This window comes from Notechis scutatus, chromosome 4, assembly GCF_049901735.1.
Source record: "Notechis scutatus isolate UNSWTSFEM ecotype Mainland chromosome 4, rNotScu1.2, whole genome shotgun sequence".
Lineage (NCBI taxonomy): Eukaryota > Metazoa > Chordata > Lepidosauria > Squamata > Elapidae > Notechis > Notechis scutatus.
In genome coordinates, this window is record NC_142012.1 from 48786016 (window position 1) to 48798641 (window position 12626).

At 37.3% G+C, this 12626-nt stretch overlaps 1 protein-coding gene across 4 annotated transcripts in view; it reads right to left on the minus strand.

Annotated features, from left to right (window-relative positions):
- The window catches only part of PALLD (palladin, cytoskeletal associated protein), a 183848-nt gene that overhangs the window by 19449 nt on the left and 151773 nt on the right, over window positions 1-12626 (minus strand). For all 4 annotated transcript variants that reach the window (XM_087963345.1, XM_087963347.1, XM_087963346.1 and 1 more), the window contains one exon: window positions 9079-9228. In XM_087963345.1, coding sequence (XP_087819471.1) covers window positions 9079-9228 — 150 coding nt within the window. The remainder of the gene's footprint in view (window positions 1-9078; window positions 9229-12626) is intronic.

Below are 12626 nucleotides of genomic sequence, written 5' to 3' on the forward strand. Positions count from 1 at the left end.
GAAAATTTGTTTTATGAGAAAAGATAATATGAAATTGTAAACAGGACGGATGAAAGTATAAAAACATTGATTAGAAAGATTTTAAAAATTAGAAAAAGATATGTAATTGAATTAAGAAAGGAATGAGATAATTTAAAATAAGGCTATAGGAAGTAAAGAAATGGAAAAGCTATTGAAAAAATTGTGAAAATAGTTATAAGATATGGATTAGAATGTATAAGATAAATATGTATTGAGTTTATGTCTGTATGGAGAAGTGATAACCCGGGGCCACGCTGTTCTCAAAAAAAAGATATTTTATTTGTATTTGTATGTTTGTGAAAACTTAAATAAATCTTTTATTCAAAAAAAAAGAAAAAAAAAGAAACATGAAATAAGATTGGTTTGGCATGATCTATTTTTAACAAACCCGTGCTGACTGCTAATTATTAGTTTACTTGTTTCTATATGTTGGCAGATTTGTTTTTTATTATCTTTTCAAGTATCTTCCCGAGTATTGATATTAGGCTGACTGGTCTGTAGTTTCCTGGGTCTGTTTCCCTCCACTTTTTTGAAGATGGGAACCATATCAGCTCTTTTCCAGTCCTCTGGTCGTTTCCCAGTGCTCCAGGATTTTTGAAAGATATGGTGCAGTGGTTCTGAGATGACCTCTGCCAGCTCCTTTAGAACTCTGGGATGGAAAGGGCGGGGCTGATGTCGCAACAAGACGGCGGACGATTTGGATGCTCCCGGAGAGCTGTCGAGATCCCCACAGCTGGATGGTCCGTTTGGACCCAAACCACTGCAAAGAGACGGTGGGAGAAAAGAAGGCATCCTGCTGATCCCAGGGACATCGCAAAATCCCTGGTTGATCCAGGAAAAGCTCCCTGGCTGCGGAGGAAAGTGGCCATCGAAAGCTACTGAAAGGTTGAGACAGCTCCAGTACGGAAGAAGAGGCAGAAATAAAGTGTGTCGGCTTTGGGTGAGGTTTTTTTTAAAAATTCTGGTTAAGAATGAAAGAGCACCACAAGATTTTAAGAAGTTAGAAGACAGAAAAGAAAATAAATGGCGAAATTGAACCTATTTTAAACTGTCAAAACCAATTAAGACTATTTTACTGTACTTTAACAAGGAATTAATTTTTAAACTGGACTGGACTTTATAACAATAATTAAAGGAAGATAATTTTTAACATTTACTTTAAAGATAGATTTTAGAATATTTTTCCCTTTTTATTTTCTCTCTTAAAAGGGAATCTTTGCTGGAAACTTTTTGGCTACAATACAACAAGGTAGTGAAAGTAAAGCAAAGCAAAGCAACACTGCCACCTAGAGGCTATCTAAAAAATGTTTTGAAGGGATTGAAAGAATTAATTTGTGAGAAAATTTTCTCAGTCACAGGCTGTTTACATTTAGAGAAGATAGAGAGTTGAGCACTGAATAATAACTGTTTAAACAGGTGTTCCTCTTGCAAAACAATTTAAACAGCTGGAGACTGAAGTGAAAAGAGAAAAGACTACTGTGACCTCGGACTATACCTTGTTTATATTCTGATTGTGATGCCTTGGATATTGCAAGGTGGCTGTGATCTGCTTTGTGACTTATTTTTAAATCACAACTGATTTTTTGTGTGTGGCTGGTATCTACTCTGGGCCTTTTTTGCTTTTTCTAAACTATCTTTTTTGCTTTAGCCTTATTGTTGGAATATAATTTTTTCTCTCTTCCTTTTTCTTTTTCCTCTTTAATGCTACTTGTGGATTATCTTTTTATATATATTATTATTAGTATTGCTTTTTCTTCTTTTTCTTGCATCACTCCTATGAGGATTTTATATTTTTAAACATTTTGCTTTTACATTTTATAAATATATTTTTTTCTTTCTATTTTGACTTTTATTTTTTCTTGCTCCTTGGGATGAAGAACTTGGCTTTTTCTTTTCCTTGTTTTTTCTTTTTCTTTTTTCTCCCTTTATAATTGGATTAATAATAATACTTTATTTGTGGTCACAGACCAAAACACAAGTACAACAAAAGAAGAATATGGGAAAATTAATCATGAACAATTGGTCACCAAAAACTTGACTAAGGGGAATTACAGCGTTCTCCTGTGATGGTTACAGCTCTTTAAAAAAATTGGAAACCTGAGAAGTGATGTATGAGGAGCCATCCCCTAGACAATATAAGAACAAATTACTAACATTGGGTCTAGAAGGGTCTGTTTCAAGGAGAGACAGTAACTTAGATCTGCCTGCGTTTTTAAGGTAGAGAAGAACCTAAAGAAAATTGGTCCTGGCATTGTTGGCAGATATTTTTTGACTAGGATTACAATGAACTAGAGATGAGGAAGACAACTGCTACAGTTTCATCTACCTCCTTCTTGTTAAGTCCAGCTGGTTAGCGGTCAATTCACACTATGTTACAGCAGGAGAAAGAGAAGGAGAGAGAAAGGGAGAAGGAAGTTCCAATGCAAGAATTAAAAACGATATTGCAAGCAATACAAGAACAAGGGAGGCGTATGGAAGATAAAAATGGAAAAAAGGAAGAGAGAACAGGAAAAATGGACGAGAAAATGGAGAATATACAACAAATGATGATGATGAATAAAGAAAGATTTCAAAAAATAGAAAAAAGAGAAGATCAGACAAAGAAAAAAGTAGGAGGAATAGATAACAGGCTGATAGCAGTTGAGCAAGACAAGGGAAAGGAAATGGTCGCCTAGGAGATGGACAGAGCTGATTTCTACCTAAGATTTTGAAATATTGAGGAAGAAAAAGGAGAAAACCTTGCAGAAATAATGATAGAAGTGTTGGCAGGAGCTTTGGAGATACCAATAATAATAATAATAATAATGGATTGAATTGATGAAGTGTTCTGAGTGTATGCAAGATATGCTATGAGAAACAAACTACCCAGAGAAGTCCAAGTGAGATTTACTAAGAAAGCAATTAAAACAGAAATACTACAGAAAGCAAGAGATGACCTATTGAAATATAAAGGAAAGGAGATCATAGTCCTAAAACAAGTACCAAGAAAAGTGAGAGATCTGAGAAGAGACTATCAATTCTTGACAAAAATTTTAATTAAGAAGGGAGTGAATTATAGATGGCTGATTCCAGAAGACTTAATGTTTATTTGGCAAGAACAAAGACATAGATTGCATTCAATAGAGAAAGCAGAACTATTCTATAATGAATACTTTAGAGGAAAAGAAGAAGAGAGAACAAGAGATGAGGAAATAGTCGAACCTCGAGAGGAGATGGACGAAGAAAGGGAAAAAGAAAAAGAGATGAAAGGACACAAGAAGGAGCAGTAGGTGGAAGGGTGGGACCAAAAGAAGCAAGAGAGCAAAGAACAACAAGAGCAATAAACCCTACAGGTAAAGTGTAAACCATGGAAGAAAAGAAATTTATTACAATAAATATAAATGGATTGAATTTGGCCATCAAAAGGAAAAAAAAATCATAAACTAGAAAAAGTAAAATTAGATATAATTTTCTTGCAAGAAGTTAAAAACAACATTAAAAAACAACATGCCCAAGTATTGGACTATCCCAGAATTGGGAATTTATACACCTCACTGGCACAACAAAATAAAAGAGTATATATCGAGAATACAATAAAAGCCAAATTAATTTTTATAGATGAAGAACGAAGAATACTGATGGTGGAAATAATTGATAATAATGTAAAGATGCTTTTAATAGCAATGAGAAGCAAGAAGAATTTTACAAACAATTGCATAAGAAAATAATAGAACTGGAATATGATAATATATGCATTCTTGAAGATTTTAACGCTATAGTGGATATAGAATTGGACTACAAACACAAACAGTTATAAAAAAAATAAAAAGACATTACCGAAATCCTTTTTCAAGATGGTAGAGGAATTAAGTATTCGGGATGTTTGGAGAGAAATGAACACTAAGAATAGACAATATACATTTTACTCTAATAGGTATTTATCATGGTCAAGAATAAATATGATTTGGATGTCAACAGAACTAATCTCCAATACACAAGAAGTAAATTTTGAAACAAGTGCTTGGGCAAACCATAACCCAATATGGGTCAAATGGCAAGGACAAAAGAAAAGATCAAGATGGACTATGAACAATTCAATTTTGAAGGAAAAAGAATTTATACAAAATATGGAAAAAGAACTGGCTTTTTTCTTTAAAAAAATAATGGGGAAACTTCATTACAAAATGTATGGGACACTATGAAGGCCTATATCAGAGGTCTGATTATAACTTATACGAGAAGAAGGAATATTAAAAAAGACAAACACAACAAATATTAGAGGAGGACTACAAGAAACTGGAGAAAGAACTGCAAAGATATCCACAAAAAAAGGATATTACAAGTCAAATGGAATAATTAAGCACAAAATGGGGTTAATGGAAAAAGAAGAATTGGCACAAAAAAATCAGGAGAGCTAAACAGATTTTTTTTGAAAATGCAAATAAACCAGATAGATGGTTAGCATATCAATTGAAAAAGGAGAGAGAAACGAAAAGGATAATACAATTAATAGATGAACATGGAACAGTTTGTTATGGAAATGAAGAAGAAAAAAAGAAATAGTACAGAAGTACTATGAGAAATTATATGATCAAGAGAATATTGAAGAAGGAAAAGTTAAACAATATCTGCAAAAAGCAGAACTACCTGTGATCACCCAGGCGTGACACAAAAATAACCAAGTCACAAAAATAGAATAAAATCCCTTTAATGCGTCCAACTTGGTCCCAATGTCCAATTTTCCTCAGCTGGATATTAAACTCTTAAAGAAAACAGTTTATGGAGGAAATAAATGCAGTCCGCACCCAAAGTAAAGTTAATTAAAAATAAAAAACCCAACACAAACCACACTGAAGGAATTACTATGTCAGGCAAGGATGATTAATTGCAGACTTCTACCACAGGGATCCCCAACCTTTTCGACGCCGCGGCCCGGTTCCGGCGTCAGCTGGCGCCATGCGGCCGGTTCCGGCGTCAGCTGGCGCCGCCATCTTTTTTGACGAAAAATCACTTCCGGTGGCGTCACGGAAGTGATTTTCGTCAAAAATGATGGCGCCACGCTCTGGTGAGCTTTTCGGGTAGAAATGGCTTTCTACCGGAAAAGCTCACCAACTCGCATGGCGCCGCCATCTTTTTGACGAAAAATTGCTTTTTTACCAAAAAGATGGCGGCGCCAGCAACCAGCGGCCCGGTAAGGCTTGTTCAGCCCGGTACCGGTCCGCGGACGGCGGTTGGGGACCCCTGTTCTACCAGATAATGCAGCAACCACAGTTGGGAGGAAGCCAAAACACAGATCAGCTCCGACAAGAATAATGCATGCTTTGCTTCCAGCAACTTTGCCATGCGCAGTTTGTCCTTTTAAACAGTCCTCCCAGCTGCAGCCCATGAAAGGGATCAGGGCCCTTTCCTCCCCCATAGGCCATGCCACTCACATTTCTTCCTTATCCGCTCCTCCCTGCGTGCCCTAGGATGAAGAGGGGATGGGCCTGGGTCTTCTTCTGAATGCCCATCTGACCTGTGCCCTTCCCCAGTTTCCTCCACAACCACGGAGCCATACTCCCACTCCCTGCCAGCTGTTCCATCTCTCCCTCAGAGTCAGACTTCAACGGGGCATGATATTACCCCAAATATCCGAGGAAACTAAGATAACGCAAAAAGGGAAAATAACAATGATGGAACTGACAGAAGCGATAAATAGACAAAATACTGGAAAAGCACTGGGCCCAGATGGGCTACCAGTGGAACTTTGCAAGGCTTTGCAGGAATCTTTAAGCATTACAATGCTTGAAATAATAAGGTTTTGTTAAAAACTAAAGTACCTAATTCATGGACAGAGGCTTATATTACTCTTATACCAAAAGAAGATACTGATCTACAACAGATAAAAAGCTACAAACCTATATCCCTGCTGAATGCAAACCACAAAATATTTCCCTCAATAATGGCAGAAAGGCTTAAAAGATATTTGAGCCACTTTATACATACTGATCAAAATGGATTTTTGTCTAAGTGGCAAATAAAAGACAACATGAGAATAATATTGAATACACTGGAATACTATGAAGCACACCCAGAGAAGCAATGGCCTAGGTGTTTTTAGATGCACAAAAAGCTTTTGACAATGTAAATTGGCAATTTATGTTACTGCAAATGGAAGAGATGGGTTTTGGATCGAGGCAATATATTATAAACAATCGGCAAAAGTAATGATAAATGGAGATTTGACAGATAACATTAATATTAAAAAAGGAACTAGGCCAGGATGTCCTCTGTCACCATTGTTATTTGTTATACTCTGGAAGTATTAAATAGAAATATTAGGAAAGATAAAGAAATAAAGGGAATGAAAATAAAGAAGGAGGAATATAAATTGCAGGCATTTGCACATGATCTGGACTTTATATTAGAAGAACCATTGGAAACAGCTTCTAAACTGATAGAAATGATAGAAGAATATGGACAGGTTGCAGGATTGAAAATAAATAAAGAAAAAACTAAGATTTTAGTTAAGAATATAACAGAAAAACAAAGGAAAGTATTGATGGACAGATTGAATATCCAGATCACAAACAAAGTGAAATATTTGGGAATACAATTGACAGCAAGATGTGGAACACTCAAGGAAGATAATTATTACAAATTAAAGCAACAGATTGCAACAGACTTGGAAAAATGGAAAAATCTACAATTATCTCTAATAGGGAAAATATCTACAATTAAGATGAATATACTACTAAGGATATTAAATTTGTTTCAGATGATTCCAATAAAACTAGGGAAAGAATACTTTGAGGACTTAAACAAAATGTTGAAATATACATGGCAGGGAAAGAAGACAAGAATTAAACTAAAATTATTACAAGATACTAGAATGAGAGGAGGTTTTGGACCACCCAATTGGGAATTATATTATCAGGCAGTAATACTGATGTGGATGAAAGAATGGATTGTTTTGAGAAATACTAGACTATTAACATTGGAAGGCCATGATTTGCAATTGGGATGGCATGCATTTTTGTGGTATAAGGAAAGTAAAGGGCATGGATATTTTTGGAGACATATTTGAGATGTCTTATTATCAACATGGGAGAAAATAAGGAAACATTATTATTTGAAAATACCAGTCTGGTTATCAACAATAGAGGCATTTGAGTATCCAATTGTTTTTAAAATGGAACATATTGTTAGATATATCAAAACAAATCATAATCATAATTGAGATGATTATGGCTTACAGCTCAGGAAAACCCCAAATCCACAATCTCAGAAAATTAGAATATTGTGAAAAGGTTCAATATTCTAGGCTCAAAGTGTCCCACTTTAATCAGCTAATTAAGCCATAACACCTGCAAAGGGATCCTGAGCCTTTAAATGGTCTCTCAGTCTGGTTCAGTAGGAATCACAACCATGGGAAAGACTGCTGACCTGACAGTTGTGCAGAAAACCATCACTGACACCCTCCATAAGGAGGGAAAGCCTCAAAAAGTAATTGCAAAAAAAAAATTGGATGTTCCCAAAGTGCTGTATCAAAGCACATTAATAGAAAGTTGTGTGGAAGGGAAAAGTGTGGAAGAAAAAGGTGCACAAGCAGCAGGGATGACCGCAGCCTGGAGAGGATTGTCAGGAAAAGGCCATTCAAAAGTGCTGGGGACTTTCATAAGGATGGACTGAGGCTGGAGTCAGTGCATCAAGAGCCACCATACACAGACGGATCCTGGACATGGGCTTCAAATGTCGTATTCCTCTTGTCAAGCCGCTCCTGAACAACAAACAACATCAGAAGCGTCTTTTCTGGGCAAAAGAAAAACAGAACTGGTCTGTTGCTCAGTGGTCCAAAGTCCTCTTTTCTGATGAGAGCAACTTTTGCATTACATTTGGAAACCAAGGACCCAGAGTTTGGAGGAAGAATGGAAAGGCACACACTGCAAGATGCTTGAAGTCCAGTGTGAAGTTTCCATAGTCTGTGTTGATTTGGGGAGCCATGTCATCTGCTGGTGTTGGTCCACTGTGCTTCATTAAGTCTGGGGTCAATGCAGCTATCTACCAGGAGATTTTGGAGCACTCCATGCTTCCCTCCGCAGACGAGCTTTATGGGGATGCTGACTTCATTTTCTAGCAGGACTTGGCACCTGCCCACACTGCCAAAAGCACCAAAACCTGGTTCAATGACTGTGAAGCACAGATTACTGTGCTTGATTGGCCAGCAAACTCTGCTGACCTGAATCCCATGGAGAATCTATGTGGCATTGCCAAGAGAAAGATGAGAGACATGAGTCCGAACAATGCAGAAGAGCTGAAGGCCGTTATTGAAGCATCCTGGTCTTCCATAATACCTCAGCAGTGCCACAGGCTAATAGCTTCCATGCCACGTCGCATTGAGCCAGTCATTGCTGCAAAAGGGGCCCAAACCAAGTACTGAGTACATATGCATGCTTATACTTTTCAGAGCTCCGATATTGTTCTATGTACAATCCTTATTTTATTGATTGCATGTAATATTCTACTTTTCTGAGATTGTGGATTTGGGGTTTTCATGAGCTGTAAGCCATCATCATCACAATTATGACAAATCACGGCTTGAACTATCTTGCTTTGCATGTAATGAGTCTATCTCATGTATTAGGTTCACCTTTTAAGTTGCATTACTGAAATAAATGAACTTTTGCACGATGTTCTAATTTTTCGAGATTCACCAGTATGTATCAAACCGACACCCTGTACAATTGAAAGAAGGTTTTATTTGTTGTTTTGTATATTTGTTATAAAAAATTAAAAAAAACTTATTAAAAAAGATAGAACGTTGGGATGTAATCCATCATCGAGATCAGACAGGTGTTCTCTTACTATTTTTTTGTGTGCTTAGTTTAATGTTTATTTCTAGTCTGTCAAACAGTTTGAATCATTCCCCAATGGCTCTGTATTCTCAATTTGGCATCATGAGTATGAGCTGAGAAGGCTTAAGTAACACTTGCCCTAAAATGACATCACTTCTCAATTAAACCTTTAATTCAGACTGTGAATGTAAACAAACATCTGTGCCCAAGAGCATACTGATTTTATAGCTAAGACTTGTTCTACCTGTGGATTGGCAGCCATAACAGTATAATTCCCATCATCATCGAGGGTGGAGGCAGTGGTATGGAGAGAGCAGGTCCCATCAGGTTCTCTTTGCATCTGGTAATGCTCATTCCTTTTAGAGATTTGCTTTCCATCTTTGAACCAATAGATCTATATTCAGAGAAATCAAAACCAAAACATAAACCATGAGAAGGAAACGTAGTAATAAATTATAATCTGTGAATGAAGAATGAATCCAAGTGCTGATTTCAGAAAATAAAAATAAAAAGGATCTAGAATAAATTCCTACCTTTCCTTTCGTTATAGACTTGGGACAAGTACTTGAAAAATAAACAGCTATTTCACTTTATTGGCTTAACAGCGAGTAATGCATGTATTTGTGTTTGAAGCAAAATTCCAGATTGAGATGGTGTAAAATGGTGGAGAAATTAGTTCTCCTGTTGCTGTTGCATTACAATTTTCACTTTCTCTCATCATTGCCCAAAAGGTAAACATTGTTACTTTTCTATGTACATTTTTTCTCATAACATTATAATGCCTAATTAGGCTCCTTAGGTTCAATCACAAACCATACCAAGCAGTCAATAAATATTTAGGCTTGAACATCAATGAATTTTTTTTATTATCTTACTCTGCCATGGTTTCTCTACCAGATATTGTCACCCAAGGTTTTTTTAAAGAGTAATATATGTGTTGAATTTATTAATGCTGTTTATAATTACTGCAATCTTAATTCAGCATATTTCCCTCTAATGATCTAGGTCCTCATTTTACCCACCTCGGATGGATGGAAGGCTGAGTCAACCCTGAGCCTGGTGAGATTTGATCTGTTAAATTGCAGGCAGCCGGCAGGCAGCAAAATTAGCCTGTAGTACTTCATTCTAACCACTGCGCCACTGCAGCTCATGATTCTTACTTTTTTTTTATTGCTTTCTAATGTGTACTAAGTTACTAAACCAATTTTACTGATTCATCAAAAATAGTTAGCTTAGTATTTTGGGGTGTGATGCTCTATACAAAAACAGCAGCAGTACCATGTACATTTAGTCCTTGACTTATGGCCACAACTGAGTCTAAAATTTCTGTTGCTAAGCAAGACAGGTGTTTTTAAGTGAGTTTTGCCCCGTTTTACGACCTTTCTTGCCACAGATTTTTAAGTACAACATACACCGAACGGTTGCAGGAACTGGGCTTGGCTAGTCTAGTAAAAAGAAGGACCGGGGAGACATGATAGCCATCTTCAAGCTATTTTCTAAAGCTCCTGTAGGCCAGACAAGGAATAATGGATGGAAACTGAACAAGGAGAGATTTAACCTGGAAATAAGGAGAAACTTTCTGACAGTGAGAACCATCAACCAATGGAACAGCTTGCCCTCAGAAGTTGTGGGAGTGTCATCACTTGAGACTTTCAAGAAGTTATTGGCCTGCCATTTGTCAGAAATGGTGTAGGGTCTTCCGCTTGGGCGGTGGGGGGTTGGACTAGATGACCTACAAGGTCCCTTCCAACTCTGATTATCTGTTATCTGTTAAGTGAATCACTGCAATTTAGTTAGTAACATGGTTGTTAAGTGAATCTGGCTTCCTCACTGATTTTGCTTGTCAGAAGGTCGCAAATGGTGATCACATGACCCCGGAACATTGAAAGTGTCATAAATATGAATAAGTTACCAAGAATTTTGATCATGTGACTATGGGATGCTGCAAGGGTCATAAGTATGAAAAACAGTCATAACTCACTTTTTCTCAGTGCCATTGTAATTTTGAATGGTCACTAAATATTACAAGTTGAGGACCACCTCTATGTCAGGGGTGTCAAACTCAAAGCCTGGGGCCCGGATCCGGCCCATGGGATGCTTAGATCTGGGCTGGGGGACTGCCCCGGAAACAGCAAAGGATCAGCCTGCAGTGCCTCTGCCAGCAAAAACGGAGCTCAGGAGGGCTATGCACATGCCCCCCCCAGCTCCATTTTTGCTGATAGAGGGCTGCAGGAGGGCATCGCGGCCAAAAATGGGGCCTGGAGGGGCCGTGTGCTGTCCACCTGTTTTCACTGGCAGAGGACTAGCAAAACAAACTAAAAACAAAACAAAAGGAGAAATGTTTCTCCTTTTGCATTTGAGCATGCAAGAAGGGATAGGAAAGGAGAAAGAGAAATAAGAAAGACAAAAAAAAAAAGAAGGAAAGATTGGAAGAGAGCAAGGAAGGAAAAAGAAGAGGGAAGGAAGAAGAAAGGAAAATGAAGAGGGGAGGGCAAAAGAAGAAAAGGAAGGAAGGAAGGATATTATAATGAGTGAAGGAGAGTCTCAGGAAAGTGCTGCCTTAGCATTTGGCTCCAGAGGTGCTCCCGATACGAGTGACGTCGAGCTGGCCACACTCCCGCAAGCTCCCTGAGGTCAAACACAACCCTGATGCAACCGTCAATGGAATCAAGTTTGACACTCCTGTTCTGTGTTCAGTACTGGGGTTGTTTATCATAGGTATTAGGAAGCAAAATAAAGTTTCCTATTATTTCAGATATATGTGGACCCCAGTTGTACAAACTGACCTGACCTGATGAACCTCTACACCATTAATTCTTTCTCTGAGTGAATAAATTAGGGTATCCACATCACTGGCCGTGTCAGATGTTGGTAGATAAAGAGGTAATGCAGGAAAGACTCACAGGAAGATCTTTTGGGAGACTTGAATGAAACATGCCAGTCAAAGGGCTTTTGAAGAACTGGCACAGGAGGAATGATTAAGAGACTGTGCCAGTTTTCACGACAACTGCAAACAGTTTTAATGCAGCCATCCCTTGAAAGCAGCATCGTTGTATCATTTTCATTTCCAAGGAAAAAATAAAAAGCAGAACAATCCTAAATTGTTATATGCTACAACAATTAATTCGTCCAAGTTCTTCATTTTTCTGTTGGTTAACCACTACCTATTTATTTCAATGCATGAGATAAAGCTATCATTAAAATTTAACAATAGCTATTAAAGGAGGAATACAGGTTGAGTTTCACACTTCCATATAAGGTTACCAGATACTGACAAGAACAGTGTTACTGCGAAGAGAATTTTTTTTCTGGTCGGTCTCTTACTAATCTTACATGCTGGATTGCAAAATACTGACACTGCCAAAAAAACAACTTAACAGAGCAATGTAATGGCACAGTTTTTATGTTTCAAAAAAAAAGTTGTGCTATTGTTTGCAAAGCCTAAATCTTAGCAAAGGCTTAGCTGCAAAAATAAGTTTGAACTTGCATACTACACAAATTTCTAGTATTACCTCATAAATGTTGGTCTTGTAAGAGCTAGTAATTATTTTATCATACACTTCTTTCATTACAGAATCTGGAAATTTGCCAAGAATATACAAGTTAACATACATAAAGAGTTTATGCCTGGTGTCCTAGATTAACATGACTGAGTGCGGCATTTTACTGTTAATTCTGTTTTAGAATAATTGATATATAATTCCTTCCTCTTGCCCCACAGCAATATTCTATATGTAGCCAAATTTTTTTCCCTTAGGAAGTTACAAGTATTTCATATTACTGTTTGCATGT